We start from the raw sequence: 22275 nt of genomic DNA, 5'->3' as shown, positions 1-22275 counted from the left end.
CACTGCCACAGATCTTCCTCTTCCGTTTTCTCTCCCTTTGAATAAAATAATAGTAGGTAGGTATTGGGGTTTGTGTTTGTAGTCTTGAACTCCCAACCTTACTTTGACTTTACCCACTTTTTATTTTCTCTATTATTGTGTTTTCCTCTTGTTACTTTCACAAGCATTTTTCATATCGTTACTTTCACGAGCTTTTCATTTTTATTAGCATAAATCCTTTAGTTTGGTTTGGTTTCGGCAAGTGTTGATCTTATCCTGGGTAACGAGCAAAAAAGAATGATGACGAAGACCCAGATCTTTGATGAAGCTTTAAGCTCCCTGAAGGAACATAGCTTCCTAGTTATGAAACAGTCTGCGATTCAAGTTTTCTAAAGTATAGTTAGAAAAATTGTTTCTATGTCTGACTGTAAGGAATGGTTTACCATTTCATTGATCGTTGATGTAAACATTTTATGTTATGAATTAATGGAATAACTATGTTTATCTTCAAAAAAAATGTATTTTTTATTTATGGTCCATGCAATAATGATTGTTCGGTCACTTCATGTCATTTGACTACAAAGTTTTTGTCCTACTAGTGACTTAAATGAGTTGCTTTTGGTCCTTTTGGACATAGAGCCAAAACTTAACCGCTGTGCATTACGACGTCGTAAAATTGGAAAGCCTGAAAAATGTAGGTGAAGACAAAGCCCAATATCGAGTGGTGGTTAGGCGTTAAGAGAAAAAAACGGGAAAAATTATACACACTCACATCTCCCGTGAGGGAGGAGGCGTAGAAATGAGCCTCCTCCTCCTCCTCCGCAGAGCGGTGTCCTCTTCCGGCCTACCTCCCAAAGTTTTTGGGATTACAAATCGGCCGTTCGGATCTCTGAATGTCGCCGGCGAGTCCCTCGACTGCTCCACCTCTCCTTCCCTCATCCATGGAATTCACGTTTTCCACTGCCCCGTAAGTTTCTTATTTTTAAATTTAATGGACCCCGAACATATGATTATCGCATGTTAAATAATGGAAAACGAATGCTTTTTTGCGAATTAGGATGAAGTGGGGATAGTTGCAAAGCTATCGGATTGCATTGCTTCCAGGGGTGGAAACATCCTCAATGCTGATGTCTTCGTGCCGGAAGATAAGCATGTCTTTTACTCAAGAAGGTCTGCTGTAATTCTTTATGTTTTTTTCCCGGCTTGCATACTGATTAGTTTGTTATTGTTATTGTTTTGGTAAGAGTTTATTAGATTTAAGCTAATTGCTTTGCTATGTGCCAATTATTGTTGGATGGCTCACACAAGTGTGAGACCGTCCTATACATCCTTATTCGTGATACGGGTTGGATCAATATGAAAATGTAATACTTTTATTGAAAAATGTAATACTAATCAAGAATAAAATATTTGTTATTTGGAAAAGTGTAATACTTTTTTAAAAAATGTAATACTTTTATATTTTATAAAAGTATTACATTTTCCCTCAAAAGTATTACACTTCCCATTATAAGTAATGTTAGCAAGTGTTTGTTACTTATGGAAAATGTAATACTTTTGAGGAAAAATGTAATAAAGTATTACATTTTTCTTCAAGAGTATTACACTTTCCCATGCAAGTAATAAATACTTTATTCCTGATTAGTATTACATTTTCATATTGACCCGACCCGTCTCACGGACAAGGACTTGTGAGACGGTTTCACACAAGTTTTTGCCTTGTTGGATTATGTAAATTTGTTGATTGATTGCAGAGGTATTTTGTTGTAAGATTTGTTAGCATTTGGTATTACAATGTTGTTTTGGGTATTGGTGTCTTCCACTAGGATGTGAGAGTTTACATAATATTGTTTATGCTTAAAAATTTATCAACTGCTTCATTGTAAGAGTTTGCTTTATACAGTATCGTTTATCCTTGAAGCATTTCACTTCTAATGCACCGTTTCATTTCATTTTTATGCAAGAGGCTACATACTATTATTGCTCAAATTGAGAATGTATTCTCCAAGAACACATATCCATATGCCCCAATTTTTTATTAGTTCATCAGGCATACGTTATGGAGATCACATGAGTTTCACTGTTAAAAAAGGAAACAGTTTTAGTCTGTCTTTGTAAAATAAGTTATGTAAAAAGGATGCACAACATTTTGATTTATTTTCTCTTTAAATACTAGTTATGGAGCAATTCTTTTTATAAAGTAAACTAGCCACATACTTTGACTTTTCAATATAATTTCCTGGGGTACTTTTTGTCCAAATATGTTCATAGCAAGGAAAAAAACTCTGTAGGTTTCTGCAATAGCTCCACTTAATAGATTGTGCTAAAAGTAGCTTGTTCCAAAACAATAATGAGGTTTTTGTGTTTTGCGGAGAAAAATCAAGCAAGGTGATTTCAAGTTAGCACATCAACCTTAGATTCTTAGCTTGATTTTACAAATCACCTACATGTATTAAAATTGATAAGTGCATCACTAGATTTGACCGAAAAGGAAAGAAATAAAAACCAAAGCTCTTCATGTGATTTCACTTGTGTAAGACAGGAGTAGAACTATCTCAAACAGGATTGTAAGTAACGCAGTATTTTTGCATTAAATTTAAGTGATAATTTCCTAAGTGTGCCATGTTCTCTTCCTGATTTATTGGCTTTCAATACTTAAAATTTGTTTAATTTATACTCTTGTGATGTTGAGGGTCAAATAATTGGTTCAAATAACTAACTTAACTAATGGTGAAATTAATATACTACACATTTGGAATAAGTGCATGCATGTTCTCTTTCCTGCTATAATTTAATTCGTGTTGCAACTTACAGTGAATTTGTGTTTAATCCTGCTAAATGGCCACGAGTCCAAATGGATGAGGACTTCCTAAAGCTATCAAAGATGTTTAATGCAATGACGTCTGTCGTTCGAGTGCCAACTATGGATCCAAAGTATAAGATTGCAGTTCTTGCATCAAAGCAGGTTTTTGTTCTTAAGATGAACTGGGAGCTAAATAGTGAAGTTATGAGCACCATTTTGAGCATATTGTCATTGCTTTCAATATGTTATGCAGGACCACTGTCTTGTAGATTTACTGCATGGGTGGCAGGATGGAAGGCTTCCTGTTCAAATAACTTGTGTAATCAGGTAAAAGTTTAGGAATTCTTAATCTTTAAGATTTTCTTAAGAAGAATTATTCACAATGCTTGATCATCTTGTCTACAGTAATCATGATAGAAGTTCAAACACCCATGTCATTCGATTTCTTGAAAGACATGGAATTCCATATCATTATTTGCAAACCAGTAATGATAATAAAAGAGAAGGAGAGATCTTGGAATTAGTTCAGGACACTGACTTTTTAGTCCTTGCAAGATACATGCAGGTAAAAATAATAGTCTTTAATTCGAAGTGTATTTAAATGACGTCAATATCTTGGTGAAGAATTTTTGGTCTTTTTGTTTAATATTTTGGATTCAAGTTTTCATGGCTGGCAAACATATTTTTTTGCTTGTTCTTTGTTTTTAGCTTTATTGATACTCTTTTTTTAATTGTTCAAATATTTGTCTGTCCTTGTTTCTTGATGACTGATCATCATTGTAATCACTGTGATTGATGTTCCCCTGTTTTCTGTAGGTACTGTCTGGAGACTTTTTGAGCAAATATAGGAAAGACATTATAAACATTCACCATGGCCTGCTTCCATCATTCAAGGGTGGGAAGCCGGCTAGGCAGGTTCGTTTTTAGTCTATTGATATTTCCAAATTCAATGCATTCAACGTAAGTTGTTCTTGCCATACAATGTTAACAGGCCTTTGATGCTGGTGTTAAATTGATTGGTGCAACAACTCACTTTGTCTCTGAAGAACTTGATGATGGGCCAATCATTGAACAGATGGTAATACCATTGTCTTGAAATATGCCTTTTATCTCATCTTTTCTAGATTATTTTTTCCATAAATGGCACTTAAAATTGATTGGTGCAACAATCATAAACTGAAGCAAATTATTAGGCAAGCCATGTCATACCGCCATATATGCCCTATTATATAATGTTCAAATTGTATCAATAATGTTTAGATTCTATAATGATTTTCAAATTATTTTTATAACAAGAATATTCAGGTTAATGTGGCTTTCTCACAGGCCACATGTAGCCTAGGTACATTACGGTCTACCTGTTCAAGAATTGATAAATTGATAAATTCAGGTGTCTTTTTAGTAAGACTGTAAGAGTCCTATCTTTTGCTAAAAAAGGGGAAAACAATTATGTATTTGATGGTTTCATATTCAACTATGAGAAATTGACAATGGTCTTGCTGAATCCTTGGCGGTTATTCATTTATTATTGTCTTTAGGCATCATGTTAGTCCTATTATTAAAGAAAAGTACAGCATAATAATGTTTTGTATGCATACTGAGTATCCTTGATCTCTCGTACTCATATGTCTAGGTGAATTTGCATGGTATGACAATTATATAGGCCTTTTATATCTTTCCAGGTTGAAAGAGTTTCCCATAGAGATAATCTGCGGAGTTTTGTACAGAGGTCTGAGGAACTTGAGAAACGGTGTCTTGCTAAAGCAATAAAGTCATACTGTGAATTGCGTGTTTTACCTTATGAGAGAAACAAGACTGTTGTGTTTTGACAGTGCCAGGAAGAAGGGGAAAGGATAATTGTATGTCAGATAAAAATACAGTTAGTTCAATATTTTAGAAGTTCATGAAATTGAACATACCACTAATTCTTACAGATACCTACTGGAAAGTCCACATCTGTGCAGTAAAGATACCAACTCTCACTCTAAAATCAATAATATTTGGTGTAGCCCAATGTTGTATTCTTGGTTTAATTCCTTTTTTACTCAATGCATCTATAGCTGAATGTAAGCATTTTTTAATGTTTCAAGTTTGCTGAATAATCATTTTGATTTTTTGCATTCATTATTTTTAATGTTCAAGTGTTTAATTGTAAAGTTTTAACTGTTGAAACTTTGTTGGTAGATTTTTTTATATTTTATTTTTGGTTGAAGACTCTTTTTGGGTGCAAATTCTAAGCTTGTGTGTACCCATGCAATACTTGCATTCAAAAGCGTGTCTTACTATGTACTATTTTTCTCTATACACCAGAAATTTAAACTCCCATTCAAAATTTAATAGTAATAATATAATATAATTATTATACAAAAAGTCAAATATTTCGTCAAAAGTTACTGCAACTTTGATTTGCAAGTCTTTCAAAATAAAAAAAAAAAGAAATTTTTTTAAAATTTACAAGTCATTCAAAATAAAAAGAAAAAAAGAAAAAAAGAAAATTTAAACATTGTCAAGACTGATGTAAAATAGAACAAGAGAATATGAGATGGAAAATTATCAATATTTTATTATTCATCCTTCAATTCAATATATACATGATTTATAGAATTTCAATATAACTATATATATACATGAAAGTAAAGAGAAGACGAGATACAGAGAAAATCATCAATATTTTATTATTCATCAATCCAATATATACATGATTTATAGAGTTTCAGTATAACAACTCTATAAAAGATGAAGATGTATTATCATAATATAATACTTCTAGTAATGTCCACATATATTTATTTACAACACTCCACTTGGACATTACTATATCATATTCATGTCTCGTTAAAAATATCATTAGAAAAATCCAATGGGAAAAAATCTAGTTTAGGAAAATAGTACATCATATATGTGTGCTCATGTTGCACTAGCTGCCTCGTTAAAAAACTTTTAATTAAGAAAATTATGTAAAAATTCAATAAGGAAAAAAGAGTACAACTATTGGTCTTCAGGACCCAATCTTTATGATTGATTCAAGTAAATGTCACTCCATAACACTCTTCAAAGCCTACATGTTCTAATATTATAAAACATTGTTTCAAAATAAGTGTAGAAAAGGAATATGGTACAATCTTCAAGATTGTCACTAGAGTGAACATTATCTATAATAATCTCGTGACTCTTCTAGAACTCATGTGGGTTGAATTTTGACGCTATATATGTTTTGTCAAATATTCCTTCACATAACAATTTCTAATTTGTGCAACACAAACTTTAGTATCCTCATATAAGACATTGGGGGTAAAACATAGTATAACCAGTTTGAGACTTGACATCATGGGGATCAAAGAAAACAACCAGTACCCAAGAAGCCATCAAAATCATACCTTGGTTTCTCGCATAAATCTCAAACTCTTTTGTAACTCAAAGATACCGGAGGATGTGTTAAACACCATTTCAATATTTCATCGTAGGAGGAACACTAAATGTTGCTAACAGTTTCATTACAAATACAATTTCAGGACTTGTGCGATTATGGAACTTCTAGTCTTAAATTAGTGCTCCAATGAAAATGAAGTAATGGACTTTGGGTCCCAAAATATCCTCATTATCCTTTTCGAGTCTAAATAGTTCCTTATCTACTTCAAGAGATTATTGGACAACCGTTAATAATGATTAAGAGATTATTGGACAACCGTCAATAATGATAAGTCCATCATACTTATCCATATAAAACATCTTCAAGACATTTTTCAATGTAGGCTAACTGGTGCATAACATTCCTTCCAGAAAATACTCGATATGCAAGTCGAGACAATATTTGGTTTTAATAAGTCTTTAATTTCAAACTCTGTCTTTAGGTATGAGCTAATATCATCAAAATCTTTATGCATTTCAATCGTATTTATACCATCAACATGGACTGAGATAATAAATAAATAACTACATTAACAACTCTTTAATGAGCACATAATAGCACATATCATTTACATATTCCTTCTTCAGGAAGAAATCACTCAGTCAACTGTTGACTATTCCTAGACACACAAAACATTCATAATATAACATTATACGTGTTGTGATTTTTATTTTCTCTTATTTCCAGAATTTTAAATCCACCAAGGACCTTTTCAAATAAATGTTAGTGTCTAAAGACTCATTAATATGCGGTCATGGCATTTATCAACTGCATATCTAAATTTATTAATCACTGCCAATGATATTATATAGAAGAACTTAATGTCATCTATTGTGGGAAAATAATGTATTTGATCAAAACTAATTTTGGGTCTCTACGTGGACCTTTGGACTACAAAACTCGTTTTATATCGCACCACCTTATTATTCTTATTTCTCTTTCATACAAACACTCATTTGTAACGTACAGGGTTAACATTCAATGGTGTAAGTCCTATAAAGAAAATACATTATTTAGCGAGCTAAGTTATGCCTTAATTGCTCATTTATACATTAATCAGTCAAGGTGCTTTTGGTGCCTAGCTCTGGGATCTAGATTGTCATATAATGTGAGCAATTGTAAAGGCACTTGTTTTGTCAACAACAATAATATTTGCAATATAAATTTCTCCATATTTATAAAATTCATGGAAATTTCTAAATCAACCAAATTATTGTCATTTCCTAAAGATATTTATGTCTAGTCGTTCTACATCTCCAGTATTATGATCATTTGGTGAACCTATAGATTTACTAAGATTTTTCGCCTTCTGACGAACGTCTTCATGGCATAATTCTGTTGGTCCCAAGAGAGTAAAAAGTCTTGGGGGAGGTAGAAAGAAAAGTTTTTCAAACAAAGCGTGCTACCAAGTAGTCAACTGGTAATAGGCAGCAGAAGTCTTATAAATAAAATGCAACACGTTTTGTTTTGGAATGAGCTGATCAAATCAGTTGAAAATAATTTGCAAGCATATGTGACACCGATTCAATTAAAAGAGAAACAAAGTAAAGAGCTGAAAGGTAACGTATGGAAATATAAAGAGATAGAGACAAAGATTTTTATAGTTGTTCGGACAAAGTCTACTCCACTCTTCTCCTTAACATCCAAGGAGGTTTCACTAGTATTTTTATGCACAAATACAAGTGAGACTACATAGTGTATCCACAAAGCACTACTAGCCAAGGATGGTGCTCCCTCGATTCGGATGTCCTCTCTTGTCGATCTTCAACACCTAGGTTCTACTCCAAGGGTCAACCACAAAGTCGCCTTGAGTAAAGAGCAACCAACACCAAACAAAAAGTAAGGGGTTGTTTTTTGTTTTCACAAATGAATGGACATGAAACTTGATGTTCACTGAAAACTTTGAGTTGCTTTTGGATATGTCTATGAAGCTCTTTCTCTGTCTCGCACTTGAAAAGTTTCTGCCTCACATAATTTTTTCAAGCAAGCTAGCTAGTTAACGTGTGCTACTTTTCAAAGCCTGGAGTCTTATACATAGAGGGGAAGTCAGACTTGGAATTCTTCTAAAAATTCGAATCTAACCATTGCCTCCCGTTGTGATAGGTGTATAATTCTGTCATAACACTTCAATGTGTTGCAATGTACTATTTGTTTTCTTCCTTAACCACTTTTGTCATTTTCCTCAAATTGAGCGTAAATTTGAAAACAAATGTGCATCACTTGTCATATCTTTACCTAAGTCCGAAAAATCAACAAGTGTCTTCTTCTCATCATTCTTCAAACTTCTAGAATACTTGATTTTCCTTTGATAGAGTGCCTTAGGACAATATCTAAAAATAGATTTAAGACCCAGCTGATAAGAGACTACTGAATTACTCTATAAGTAGACTATACTGGTCCACTGTTACCTTCTTCAATTTTCACTTCTACTAATCTGCAGTCTTCTGAATACGCTGATTTACTATAGCAATTGATTTGGCAAGAGCTCAACTTATCCTAAAAAATATTAGCTCGAACAGACTCAAGTTGATTCAACAGCAAGACTATGTTTTGACCTTATCTAAGAAAGATAAAATTGAGGTTGTAAGCATTGAAAAATTAAGTGACGTTATCGGGCCGTGACAGATAATTGGTTGTTAAATTAATTGCTTTAATTAATTAAGTTGAGATGCTATTTATTTAATTGGGTTAATTAAATGGCTCAATAAATAATTAATTGGTCTTATTAATTAATTAAGAGTAATTGTCTGCTGGATTGCTGGCTAAAATTGAAGGAATAATTAATTTTGTTGAACCAGACTATTGGGTCAATTAGACTGCTTAAATTGATGGGTTTAACTTGATTTGGCCCATCAAAATTATATGTGGATTATATAATTTTGGGGAAATTGTGAATATTATATTTGTTCGAAAATATGAAATGATGAACTTGGACGTGATAGTGTCCTGATACATTCCTTATATTTAATTAAAATAATTAAATTAAATATAGGAATGATCCAAATGGATAGGGTTGTTAGATTTTCTCTACACACCCACCACTATAAATAGTGGTTTCATTTTCAAGGAAAGGGAGCTCTGAAGATCTGCATACCGAAGCTTTGTCGAAATCTCGGTAGGATATCATCTGGAACACCCCCGCAGTATATCTGCACTGAGGAATACGCCTTTTAAGCACCGGAAACCCTTCTTTGAAGATCAAGCTGCATATAAGCCCTTCATTGAAGAACAAGCTATTTAACTCCGGAGGCCCTTCAGCAAGGAACACTTCCGAGTTCGGCATACTCCGAACTCAATACACTTTCAATTCAGCATACTCTGAACTGGGCACACCTCTAAACTCAACACACTTCCAATTAGGCATACTCTGAATTCAGTACACTTCCAATCGACATAATTCGGCACACTTCCAGTTCAGCATACTTTAAACTCGGCATATTTCTAATTCGGCATACTCCGAATTCGGCACACTTCCAATTGACATACTTCTAGTAGAGAATCAGAGGACTTCTATACAGAGACTGTACCACTTTCTCATTTGATACACACTTTCTTATAATCGATACACTTTGAATTTCATTTATAAAATTCAAATTTTTTGCATTTACATATTTTGGCACGCCAGTGAGAAAACTCTGCCTCTCATCTCTCTACTACTAAACTACTTCTACCAGTGCGTTCAGTGGCATCGAACAACCCCATGTTCAGGAGGACTTATGCCCAAGCTACCAATTCCAAGTCTGCGCCTCTAGCTAGCGCCAACGCTACTCAGAAAACGCAAGGTCCGCTGACCAAGAACCACACCAAAAGCTTGGGGGTCCAACTACCTGAACCTCATTCCATGATATGAAGGGTGGTTCAAAGGCTTGATAATGCCCCAGCTGCCCCAAAGGCAACTGCTTATGCTGGGAGTCCGCCCTCTCCTAAGGGAGCTACCGATGGTGGTAGTCCAACTTCTATGCAGGGGAATGCTAGTAGCGGGAGTACTTCCCCCTTATCTCCACCAAATCCATTGTGGAAGGCTGCGCCTGAATAGACGCATATCTATACTGCCATGCCTGCATGGCGACTAACACTGAGTCCGTGGAAGAGCAATTAGCTAGAATTTTTAAGAATCTTGAAGGAATGACTATGGTCCTTCAAAACTAAGAGAAACGAATCAACACCCTTGATGATAGGGTAGGAAGTATCATGGAGGGACAAGGAAGTCGCGCTCCAGGAAAGCAGCCCGAAGGGAAAGAAGAGGTTGCTCATCAATCACAACTTCCTGTCAACCCTACAGTAGGAAAAAGTACTTCTCACTTTGTAACACCCCAAATTTTCGATTCCCGAACTTACTATAAATGGACTTACTATAATTAGAATTTTAGCATACCCTTTATTTCAAGTCCATAATAAATAAAACTAAAGTACTTTATTTCACGGGGGCTACCGCCACACCTAACCCTACTTGGCTAGATGCAAGGCTAAACCAACTCAATCCATAAAAATAAAAGCAACGTTCAGAGTCTTAATTCAAAAATAACATCAGAAATCCCTAATACAAAGATTCTAAGCCTTGAAAAGCCTTCGGGATCTCGTTTTACCGCACTCTTACCGCAAATCATATCAAACATCACATGTTACTCATTTAGAGATTTCAAAACATAACAAGAAAGTAAGGGGTTAGCAAAACTTGCTAAGTAAGGGACTGCTCGCCCCGAAAGAAAAAAAAAATATATATATATATATATATATTTTTTTTAAAATTGCAAACATACTTTACCATTTTCAAAGCTCAGCTGCAATGCCATAATTAAGAAAACTCAATAAAAATATTAGGTAAAGTAAAAACATATGCGCAACAACAACATAATGGGACAGGGTCCTCTGGATTCAGGCCCTAGTGAACAGTATACCTAAACTGAACACTTCATAGAATTTCCCATTTACAATGGAAATCGGACTCTAACCTTAAGTGTGCACGCCCCCGAATGAGGATTCCAAACCTCAACGGGAAGTTACCAGCCCTAGTAGCCAGGATAAGGTTTCTGCTGACTACTCCTGAAATTAGGGTACACAGACCCGTCTCAACAGGACACACCATAGTGCCTAGTACCCGAGGATTGTTCCTTACGGGCACTCCTCAACTCATAAAATAAATTAACAAATTCACAACAATTCTCATAACATCACATAGCTTCCAATTATGAAAAACTTGCATTTTCTTTAAAATATTCTTTTTGAGTCAAAATAAAATATTAATTTTTCAAATCAATATTTTAGCGAAAGTCTTCAACTTAAATAAATTCAACTTTAGAGATAGTGTACTATGGAAAATTCTTTTTGTCGTTTTTAACCAAATTCACTTAGGGTCCGTTTGGAAAGTAGGAAAATGACTTCTGGAAAATGTTTTCTGGAAAATGAGTCACTTTCCGGAAAATAGTTTCATTTCCAGTGTTTGGATGTATTCTGGAAAACTGTCTTTGTGTGTTCGGTTCATTTTCTGGAAAATGGGTAGAATTGTATAATTAAACATTGTAATTATTTTATTTAAAATATTTAAAATTATAATATTATTATTTATTAAAAAATAGAATTAAAAACTCAAAAAACAAATTAAAAAAAAAATGTAAAACAACAGGTTTCCGGCGAAAAGTTCCGCCAGTTTCTCACGATTTTCCACCTCTTGGTTCATTTTCGGTCATGGATGATATAAGATATGGGTTGGTTTTGATCGAGAACATGCGGAACGGTCATTCTGGCGATTCCGGAAAATGATTTACGGAAAAAAAATTACGTAAGTCATTTTCCGGAAAAATGAACTGATTTTCCTTAGTCAACGGAAAACATTTTCCGTTGACTGCATTTTCTAGATGTTGCCAAACACCGAAAACTCGGAAAACATTTTCCGGAAGTCATTTTACAGGTTACCAAACACACCCTTAAATATATATTGTATATAATACAAAAAAAAATATTTATCTTTTTTTTTTAATTGTGTGCAATCATAGAAAATGACTTCTCAACAATTGTAAGTGTTTATAAATATATATAATGGATGCTTTATTAAAAACATTGTTTGGATTCATATGAACATTAATATTTGGATGGAAGAGTTCTTACTCTCATCCCCTTTGATGAGTTCTTCCTCTCATCCCCATTGATGAGCATTTACCTCTTCTCACCTACTGGATTTATCTTCACCAACTCAATCACCAGCATTTACTTCGTATTTCCTGCACTCAACATCTCAACCACCAGCTTTTACTCCTTACCAACCTCGTATCCTTAATGAAGAATGTTCCCACTATCAAAACACAACGCAAGCCAACACAGCACCCCCACACAAACTCTCCACAAGCAACCCCCACCCACTTACCCTTACAAACACTAGCACTCCAGTATGGCGTCCAGCAGCATGCAGCCTAAAGATCTGGCCAGAGACTACTCAAACATGTCTATTAGGGATGAAGAAGAAGTGGAATTTTCTATTGAGGCAGGGGACAACTCAGACAGTCTGACTGAAACTCCCTACATTTTGGTTGGCAAACTCCTTACAGAAAAGACAACTCACTTCAACTTCTTCAGAGATACCATGGCCTCAGTATGGAGACCAAAGAAAGGCATGATAGCAAGAGAAGTTTCCTCCAACCTATACCTCTTCTACTTTGTCCATGAAATCGATATCAACAAAGTTCTCAACAATGGTCCTTGGTCCTATGACCAAAGCCTGCTCCTTCTCAAGCAGATTAAACCAAACACATCCCCTCATGGAATCCTCCTCACCCACGCCGACTTCTGGGTCCAGGCGTACAACATTCCATCTGGTATGCAAACCACCAAAACAGCAGAAATGATTGGTGCCTACCTCGGTATGTTCATAACGGCAGATGTTGATGTCCTCGGAGGTCTCTGGAAAGATTTCCTACGTGTCAGGGCTCGGATCGACGTCTCAAAACCTCTCAGAAGGAAGATGAATGTTAAACCCGCAACCGGTGACCCCTTCTACATTGACTTCAAATACGAACGGCTACCAACCTTTTGCTTCCTCTGTGGTATAATCGGCCACAACGAAAATGATTGTGATATTCTCTTTGAACCAAATGCTGGGAAGGTGGAACGGAACTACAGCCCTGAGCTTAGAGCCAACGGCCGGAGAGCCCAGCCAACCTCAGGTCAACGATGGATTCTTCCAGAATTACCTCGCCGGCAGACAAATGAAGCAACACAAAAGGCATCTTCCACCCCTGACGGATGCCCAGTACAAACAGACATTCCTTATGAGGAAACTTCAGCTCAGAGGGAGCTGACAAGTACACAATCCCCAACTTTCCAGCCTGGAGTCATGCACAACATTAATGATCCTCTCCCTTCGCATGGCAAAAATTTAATGCAAGGTGGCGACATGACTAGGGGCACTCTGCCTGAGAACCTGGTTAATGGGATTATACCCTGGTCACTCCCAAACCCCAACAATGAAAAGACTAGGTTCAAGAGAAAGAAGTCGGACTTCGGGCCAGTCCATGTCACAAACTTCACCTTCCACCATGATGATTTTCTTCAACTGAGCGGGTCAAAAAACTTGCTGGAAGCAGGTCCTGTGCCACAGGCCCGCCCGGATCAATGAGTCTCCTAGCTTGGAACTGTCGCGGGCTCGGGAACCCGGTGACAGTTCAATTTTTTGTGGATCTTATCCACCTCAAGAAGCCCATTGTTGTTTTTCTTATGGAAACTCTTCTCACATCCAACAAATTCCTTTCCCTCAAATCCAAACTTGGCCTCTCTGGTTCTTTCATTGTGGACTGTGTTGGCCATAGTGGTGGCCTTGCGCTCCTATGGGCTGACAATGTTTCTGCCTCACTTCAAAGTTACTCTCACAATCACATTGACGTCAACTTATCTCTCCCTGACATCCCTAATTTATGGAGATTCACCAGTTTTTATGGGCATCCGGACAGAGCAAGGAGACTTGAATCGTGGTAGCTTCTCCGTGACTTAGCTTCTCGCAGCAACCTCCCTTGGGCTATTATGGGGGACTTCAATGACATTAGATGCCCCAGCGAGAAGATTGGTCGCAACCCGCAGCTGCGTTGGCTCATGGAAGGCTTCAACTCGGCAATCGAGTCCTCCGGCCTCTCCGATGTTGAAATTAGAGGACACAAATACACCTGGGATAGAGACAGAGGTACACAGCACTGGGTCAAAGAATGTCTTGACAGAGTCCTTGTGTCTCAATCTTGGTTGAATCTTTTTGAACAGGCTATGGTCGAATCGGTTGTTACTCTGGTGAGTGATCACCTCCCCATCTTCATGAAACCAATTCCCACATCTAGACACAGAAGGAGGGCAAAATTCCGGTTTGAAAACTTGTGGATCAAAGAAGCTAATTGTCGCATGCTTGTTGTCGAATCCTGGTCTGCCTCAAGGGGTGCTAGTCTAATCTCCAGGCTAGATTCTTGCAGCAAAGCTCTTTGGGATTGGGGCAGGAAGTTAACCAGAGACTTCCAGCCTAATATTGATTTTTGCTTAAAACAGATGGATGCTTTCATAAATCGGTCTTACCATGCTAGGCATGCTTGCCTTCTCTGAGGCGCAAAGAAATTGTATTCACCTCCTCCACCAGCAGAACACATATTGGAAGTAACGGGCTAAATCCTTTTGGCACAAAAATGGGGACCTTAACTCCCGTTACTTCCACAATTCTGTCACAAAGAGAAGAAGAAACAACACCATTAACAAGCTAAGAAATTCAGCTGGTGACTAGGTGGAAAAAGGTCCAGAACTCAATGAATTAATTCTGAATTATTTCTCCAGCCTGTTCGAAACTTCCCCTGGAGACCTCACCCCTGTTATGAATTGTATCAATCCTTGAATCACCCACTCCCATAATCAGCTACTTCTAAGGCCCACCAACAGTGAGGAGGTTAAACGCGCCGTCTTCTCCATGCACCCGGATAAATCACCAGGACTGGACAGTTTCAACCCCGATTTTTACCAGGCATTCTGGGATATCCTTGGTACAGACGTCACTCAACTATGCAATGACTTCATCGCCTCTGGTAAGCTCCCTCAGGGCCTCAACAGCACCCACATTGTCCTAATACCTAAGAAGGCAATCCCATAAGGCATTCGACCGGGTCGAATGGCCTTTCCTTCATGCTATGTTACGCAAGCTCGGCTTCGACGAAAAATGGATCGGTCTTATCATGGAATGCGCCTCCACCGTTGATTACCACATCTCTCACGACGGCAGTTTGATAGGCCCGATTGTTCCCTCCAGAGGGCTCAGGCAGGGTGATCCCATCAGCCCCTACCTATTTATCATTATAGCAGAAGGCCTCAGTGCTATGATCAAGATTGCAGAGGATAACGGCCTCCTTCACGGCATCCAGGTTGCCCGCGGTGCTCCGAAGATCTCACACCTTCTTTTCGTCGATGATAGCTTCTTGTTCTGTAAAGTCGCTATCCCGGAGATCCATTCTGTGAAAACAATACTGGACAACTACGCCAGAGCGTCTGGGTAGCTCATCAACTTTAATAAATCATCCCTCCTTTTCAGTCCAAATGTTTGTGACATCTTGAAATCCTCTATTTGTAACATTTTGCAGGTTAATGGAGTAGGGAATTTCAGTTCTTACCTCGGGTTACCTTCCCTAATTGGTAGAAACAAAAAGGATATTTTGGGCTTCCTCAAAACCAGAGTTCTTTCCAAAATCCGTTCGTGGAATCACAAGTTCCTCTCACGGGCTGGAAAGGAAGTGCTCATCAAAAGCGTTATTCAGGCTCTCCCTACCTACGCCATGAGTGTGTTCCTTATTCCAAAGGACATTGTGAGAGACATCGTGTGTGCAATTAATGCTTTCTGGTGGGGAACTGAATATGGCAACTACAAGGGAATCTGCTGGAAATCATGGTCCAGGCTCTGCACACCCAAGGACTGGGGAGGAATCGGCTTTCATCAATTTGATCTTTTTAGCAAAGCCCTTCTCTGCAAACAGGTTTGGCGTCTTATCCAGAATCCTTCCTCCCTCGCTGCCAGAGTATTTCAGGCCAAATACTACCCAGGGGCAACCTTTCTTGATGCTAGACTCGGCAGCAACCCTTCTTTTATATGGAGCAGCCTACTCACAACTAGAGACACCATCAGATGTCACACTCGCTGGAGAGTTGGCAATGGCAGCTCAATCAAAATCTGGAATGATAAATGGTTAGCGGACGACACTAACCCCTGGATCTCCACACCACCCTTCCCTTTTTTTGCAGGACGCATATGTCTCCTCCCTCTTCATTAACAATCCCCTGCAATGGGACTCAGAGATTATCTTTGACATCTTCAACAATAGAGACGCTTCCTTGATCACCAATATCCCCCTTCCCATATCTGATAGAGATGACAAGCTTGTCTGGATGGGAGAAGATCGTGGGCACTTCACTGTCAAAAGTTGTTACCGACTCCTCATGGGTGAGCAGCCATCAGCGAGTAAGTTGGAATGGGCAATTCTTTGCAAACTCAAAGTCCCACCTAAAGTGAAATCCTTCATGTGGCAGGAATGTGCATCTTGCCTTCCCACTGCTGACTTGCTCCGTGCCAAGAAGGTCAACTGCAACCCCATTTGTCATTTGTGTCACCAGGCAGATGAGAGTATTTTCCATCTGTTCGCACAGTGCCCTTTTGCATTAAAATGTTGGAATCTCTCTTCCCTTCAAACTTCATCTTCGGGCGTAAATTCCATTGGAGATTGGCTCATCAACAACTTGAAGCTTTTGGATAAATTCAACAGTTGCCTCCTACTTACAGTCTGTTAGTATGTCTGGTTTGCATCTGAAGGTCTGGAATAACTCAAACCACTCGCCTGCTTCCATTGTGGCTAGAGCTACATCGCATCTGAAGGAATGGTCCTCTAATCACGCTACTGATGAATTCGCCCCTCCACAACACCCTGCCACCATCATCAAATGGAAGAAGCCAGCTCCAAGGATATCTAAAGCTCAACGTTGATGCTTCGGTAAACTTGGCAAGAGGTCGCATGGGTTTCGGCTAGATCCTGCGGGACGACCAGGGAGGTTTCATGGCAGCTGTTAGCACACCATGGCACGACTTGTATTCGGTTAAGGAAGCAAAAGCTATTGCGGTTCGTGAAGCGCTCAGTTGGCTTAAATCTAACCACATCTCACACTGCCATATTGAAACGGATGCTCTACTTGTTACTCAATGTCTTAATTCTCCCTTATGTGATTCCCATTTTGATCTCATCCTTCTTGATGTAAAAGATTTACTGTCATCTACCCCTGATGTTACTATCTCTCATGTTAAGCGTTCAGCGAACCGAATTGCCCACCTGTTAGCGCGGGAATCCCTTTCCTTGCCTGAACGTACGGAGTGGAATTCTTCCCCTCCGTCTTTCATTGTTGATCCTTTGTTATCTGATATTTATTAATAAAATCGTCGTTTTTAATTTCAAAAAAAATAACAACCAATTTTTACCCTTAACATACTAAGCCAAATATTATTAGTAGAGTCCCCGGGACTTCTTTACTTTGCTGCACACCATAATCTGTGAATTTGGTTCAGTTCAGTTAATTAGTGAGTGTCAAGTTCTTTTCAAGTAGCATTGGTGAGATTTCATACTATTCCTAGTTTTCCAAATGCTTATCATGAACCTAGCCACCTATGATTACCTTATCCATGTTACAAATACTGTCATTTCAAAGATGAGAACTGGGTTATGTAAGACATAATCTCGGGATCTTTAAGATAGAGACTGGTCACTTGTCTAACTTGGGGAATTAAAACCAGTCACAGGGCCCATTATCTCTACTTTTTCTTGTTACTTGATGGCCTAACTTGGAATTTTATGTCGTAGTTCTGCTGTCCCAAAATTTCAAACATGGACTCTCATAAGCATCGAAATATTGAGTCAATTACTCACCATGGATCGTGGGAAATATGGTTTCCCAAAACTGGGAGGAATTGGGATGGTTCTCCAATAAGGGAAAAGAGCCTAACTGTTAGGCTTGATTGACTTTTCAACAATGAGAATGAGCCTAAGGGCTCATTCATAGTTATTAAAAAAAATCAAAATACCGGAAAATACTGAAACAAATACATATGTTATATAATAGTAGAATACTTTAGCAATTGGCTTGATTTTTTAAATTCACACGGCAAAAAGTTTAGTTTTATTTTAGTTCAAAAAAAAACATTGAAATGTTGGGATGAATAAAATAATAAATCCAATTTATATATCTAATAAATATAAATAGTTGGAGTTTAATTTTATGCAAATAATTTTTGAAGAAAAATTCAAATCGGTGTGTACCGCAATTAAGATTGAACATCCAAATTATACTACTTAGCAAATATATTCATGATTTGTTAATTATTTAATTAAACTAATTATTTATGATTGTAATTAATGACTAGTAATAATTGTGTATAGTTAATTAATATAATTTTGATTTGTTAATGACTAAAAAGAAAAAAAAAATTGAGTTATAATAAGATAAATATATAAAAAGAAAAAAACTTGGACATCTTCATTTGTGCTATTCGCAGTTAGCTGTGGAACTTGTGAAATTGCAGTGGAATTTATTTTGGACTCCGTCAGGAATTTATCTAAGGGAGTAAATCCCAACAAACGCTTACACAATTATTTCCATTCTGGGATAGAATGTTTAAGACGTCCTGTAACAGCAAGTCCGTCCACCTTAAGGCCAAATAACACTTCAACATCTTGAAGTGTTATACCTACCTCCCCAAACGGTAGGTGAAAAGCGTGAACCTTAGGCCGCCAACGCTCAATCAATGCAGCGATCAATGAATGGTCCAATCTTATTTGTTCAAGATATGATACGCCGTATAACCCAGCCAGGCGCAAGTAATGGATCATCCTTTCATCACTGGGTACTACTGCTTGGCCACCGTAACGGCACGGTTTAATATGTGCATTAAAATCTCGGTTCGTCCATATGAATCTGGACCGATACCTTGGCTGAAATGTTAGGACTAAAGGATCCATCGGTCCGGGATGCAATGACCTTCGTGTAACCATAACTGTAAAAGATAACGAAAATATTATATGCACTTATTCTAATTAATAAATCACAAATCAATCATGCGATTCTAAATTGCAAATTAGAGATAGTTGTACATTCAATAATCATAATTGTTAGGAATAAGCCTAACTTTTAGGCTCATTCAATGAATAAACGAGCCTAACTGTTAGGCTCATTCAATGAATGAACGAGCCTAGGCTCTATACTAATTATTATATTCATTAGTGAATAACTAAAAAAAATCTTGTTTAATTAAAATATAAATTAATCGTCGTTCGAACTATTAAATCTTGTTTATTTAAAAATTAAATAATTAACATATCAATCATGCTATTCTAAATTGCAAATTAGAGACAGTTGTACACTCAATAATCCTAATTGTTCAGAACAAGCCTAACTTTTAGGCTCATTCTCTAAACGAGCCTAACTGTTAGGCTCATTTACTTTGAACGAGCCTAAAAGTTAGGCTCTATACTAATTATTATATTCATTAGTGAATAACTAAAAAAAATCTTGTTTAATTAAAATATAAATTAATTGTCGTTCGAACTATTAAATCTTGTTTATTTAAAATATTAAATAATTAACATTCTAAATTGCAAATTAGAGACAGTTGTACACTCAATAATCCTAATTGTTCAGAACAAGCCTAACTTTTAGGCTCATTCTCTAAACGAGCCTAACTAGGCTCATTTACTTTGAACGAGCCTAAAAGTTAGGCTCTATACTAATTATTATATTCATTAGTGAATAACTAAAAAAAATCTTGTTTAATTAAAATATAAATTAATCGTAGTTCGAACTATTAAATCTTTTTTATTTAAAATATTAAATAATTAACATTCTAAATTGCAAATTAGAAACAGTTGTACACTCAATAATCCTAATTGTTCAGAACAAGCCTAACTTTTAGGCTCATTCTCTAAACGAGCCTAACTGTTATGCTCATTTACTTTGAACGAGCCTAAAAGTTAGGCTCTATACTAATTATTATATTCATTAGTGAATAACTTTAAAAAATCTTGTTTAATTAAAATATAAATTAATCGTCGTTCGAACTATTAAATCTTGTTTATTTAAAATATTAAATAATTAACATATTAATTAATCTTCATTCGAAATATTATACACATTAAAATCATTTAAATTAGGTGGCCACTGATAACTAAATTACGAATTATCATATTATTAGGAGCAAAATTTTCAATGTTTTTGACAATACATTACAATCTTGCACCTCTGCCCAATTGAATATTACTTAATTACATTTAAATCATTTTGTTGCTTAATTATATGCTTTAATAAATAACTAAAAAAATTAAATCATGTTTAATTAGAATATTAATTAATATTCGTTGGGACTATTAAATTGTTAATTATTAGTTTAAATAACTAATTCAATTTAATATTACTTAATTACAATTAAATTATTCTGTTGCTTTGCTTAAACTTTAATCTTTACTAATTATTATATACTTTATGATACAACTAAATAAATTAAATCTTGTTTGATTAAAGTATAAATTAATATTTGTTGGAACTATTAAATCTTAATTCGAAATATTATATTCACATTCAAATAATTTAAATTAAATAAATAACTAATTAAGCTAAAATATTGAATAATTAAATTCTTAATTAATGGTTTAAATAACTAATTTAAATTAATATTACTTTTTTTTTTGGAAATTAAATTAATATTACTTAATTACAAATAAATTATTCTGTTGCTTTGCTTAAACTTTAATCTTTACTAATTATTATATACTTTATGATACAACTAAATAAATTAAATCTTGTTTGATTAAAGTATAAATTAATATTTGTTGGAACTATTAAATCTTAATTCGAAATATTATATTCACATTCAAATAATTTAAATTAAATAAATAACTAATTAAGCTAAAATATTGAATAATTAAATTCTTAATTAATGGTTTAAATAACTAATTTAAATTAATATTACTTTTTTTTTTGGAAATTAAATTAATATTACTTAATTACAAATAAATTATTCTGTTGCTTTGCTTAAACTTTAATCTTTACTAATTATTATCTACTTTAATATATAGCTAAATAAATTAAATCTTTTTTAATTAAATATAAATTAACATTCGTTGGGACTATTAAATCTTTTTTAATTAAAATATTAAATAACTAAAATATTAATTAATCTTCATTCGAAATATTATATTCACATTACAATAATTTCATTTAAATAAATAACTAATTAAACACAGCCAAAAACGGAGTACTAAGCATCCCTAAAACGCAAAACAGGGCAAAAAACAACCCTAAAACGCAAAACAGAGCCACCGCTGTGTTTTTCAGATTTGGCTACGCAAAAACAAACAATTTGTGTTTTCAGATCTAAAAACAAACAATTTGGCTACCAAAATTTTCAGATCTGTTGAATACAAAACCAAAGCTGTGTTTTTTTAATTGATTCCTTTCTAAAATACTACCTTTGGACCTGCCGTGAACCGTCAACCACTGCCGCCGTGAACTGTGAACCGCCGCTAAGGAGTCGTCGTCAACAGCACCGTTCGCCGCTCGCCGTCAGCCGCTAAGGAGTCGCCGTCGACCGCCGCTACAAACCCTCAATCGCCCGTCTCCGGTCGACAGCCGCCGCGACCCAAACCACCGCCGCCGACTCACTCGGGACCACAAACAGATTTTTGGTGGGTGGGGTGAGATGGAGATGGATTCGAGATTTGGGACCACAAAACACTTTTGTTTAGAAAGGGAAAGGGTTAGGGACCACTGAAGATCGCCTTTCAGTGTTTTGTGTCGTTGGAGAGTTTGGAAGGGACCACTGGCCTTCTTGTTTTGTTGGGGAGACGGTAAAATGGGTGAATACTATCCAGACCAGTTTTCTTCTTCTTTTGTTGGGGAGAGTTAGTTTTCTTCTTCTTTTGTTGGGGAGAGTGGGAGACGGTAGGGTTTGGTTGATTCCTATAATAAATAATTACAGTAGTAAATACGGTAGGTGTATTTTTTTTTTATATCTAAAAGGAGGGGGAAACCCCAAATGTTCATACATAAA

The 22275-nt window shown here is 36.0% G+C and overlaps 4 protein-coding genes across 5 annotated transcripts; all 4 read left to right on the top strand.

Annotated features, from left to right (window-relative positions):
* The first annotated feature begins 720 nt into the window (after window positions 1-720).
* LOC116000884 (formyltetrahydrofolate deformylase 1, mitochondrial-like) lies at window positions 721-4881 on the top strand. Of its 2 annotated transcripts, none has more exons than XM_031240747.1 (8): window positions 721-946; window positions 1037-1149; window positions 2794-2944; window positions 3036-3109; window positions 3188-3347; window positions 3599-3697; window positions 3774-3860; window positions 4446-4584. In XM_031240747.1, the coding sequence occupies exons 1-8, from the start codon at window positions 779-781 to the stop codon at window positions 4467-4469; spliced, it is 876 nt and encodes a 291-aa protein (XP_031096607.1). In that variant the 5' UTR covers window positions 721-778; the 3' UTR covers window positions 4470-4584. The 2 variants fall into 2 exon arrangements, with proteins under 2 accessions (XP_031096607.1, XP_031096606.1); XM_031240746.1 differs by having other exon boundaries at window positions 722-946; window positions 4465-4881.
* Window positions 4882-12576: 7695 nt separating this feature from the next.
* LOC116001179 (uncharacterized protein At4g02000-like) lies at window positions 12577-13800 on the top strand. Its single transcript, XM_031241068.1, has one exon. The coding sequence runs from the start codon at window positions 12577-12579 to the stop codon at window positions 13798-13800; it is 1224 nt and encodes a 407-aa protein (XP_031096928.1).
* Window positions 13801-14201: 401 nt separating this feature from the next.
* On the top strand, window positions 14202-14762 carry LOC116001178. The gene has a single exon (XM_031241067.1). It carries the CDS (start codon window positions 14202-14204, stop codon window positions 14760-14762), a length of 561 nt encoding a protein of 186 aa, XP_031096927.1.
* A 617-nt stretch (window positions 14763-15379) lies between these two features.
* Window positions 15380-17172, top strand: LOC116001177. The gene is made up of 4 exons (XM_031241066.1): window positions 15380-15655; window positions 15782-16213; window positions 16437-16769; window positions 16972-17172. Exons 1-4 carry the CDS (start codon window positions 15380-15382, stop codon window positions 17170-17172), a joined length of 1242 nt encoding a protein of 413 aa, XP_031096926.1.
* The last annotated feature ends 5103 nt before the right edge of the window (window positions 17173-22275 follow it).

The sequence above is a fragment of the Ipomoea triloba genome, chromosome 13, assembly GCF_003576645.1.
Source record: "Ipomoea triloba cultivar NCNSP0323 chromosome 13, ASM357664v1".
In the NCBI taxonomy this organism is placed as follows: domain Eukaryota; kingdom Viridiplantae; phylum Streptophyta; class Magnoliopsida; order Solanales; family Convolvulaceae; genus Ipomoea; species Ipomoea triloba.
This window is presented reverse-complemented; position numbering and strand designations above follow the sequence as displayed.

Bases quoted from the DNA above. Each gene is read 5' to 3' on its own strand.
- LOC116001178 (XM_031241067.1), top strand. From the start codon at position 14,202: ATGGGGGACTTCAATGACATTAGATGCCCCAGCGAGAAGATTGGTCGC.
- LOC116000884 (XM_031240746.1), top strand. From the start codon at position 779: ATGAGCCTCCTCCTCCTCCTCCGCAGAGCGGTGTCCTCTTCCGGCCTA. The intron at 2,945-3,035 runs GTTTTTGTTCTT...TATGTTATGCAG, and splicing joins CAGTTCTTGCATCAAAGCAG to GACCACTGTCTTGTAGATTT. The intron at 3,110-3,187 runs GTAAAAGTTTAG...TCTTGTCTACAG, and splicing joins CAAATAACTTGTGTAATCAG to TAATCATGATAGAAGTTCAA.
- LOC116001179 (XM_031241068.1), top strand. From the start codon at position 12,577: ATGGCGTCCAGCAGCATGCAGCCTAAAGATCTGGCCAGAGACTACTCA.
- LOC116001177 (XM_031241066.1), top strand. From the start codon at position 15,380: ATGGAATGCGCCTCCACCGTTGATTACCACATCTCTCACGACGGCAGT. The intron at 15,656-15,781 runs GTGAAAACAATA...AACATTTTGCAG, and splicing joins CTATCCCGGAGATCCATTCT to GTTAATGGAGTAGGGAATTT. The intron at 16,770-16,971 runs GTCAACTGCAAC...TCCTACTTACAG, and splicing joins ACTTGCTCCGTGCCAAGAAG to TCTGTTAGTATGTCTGGTTT.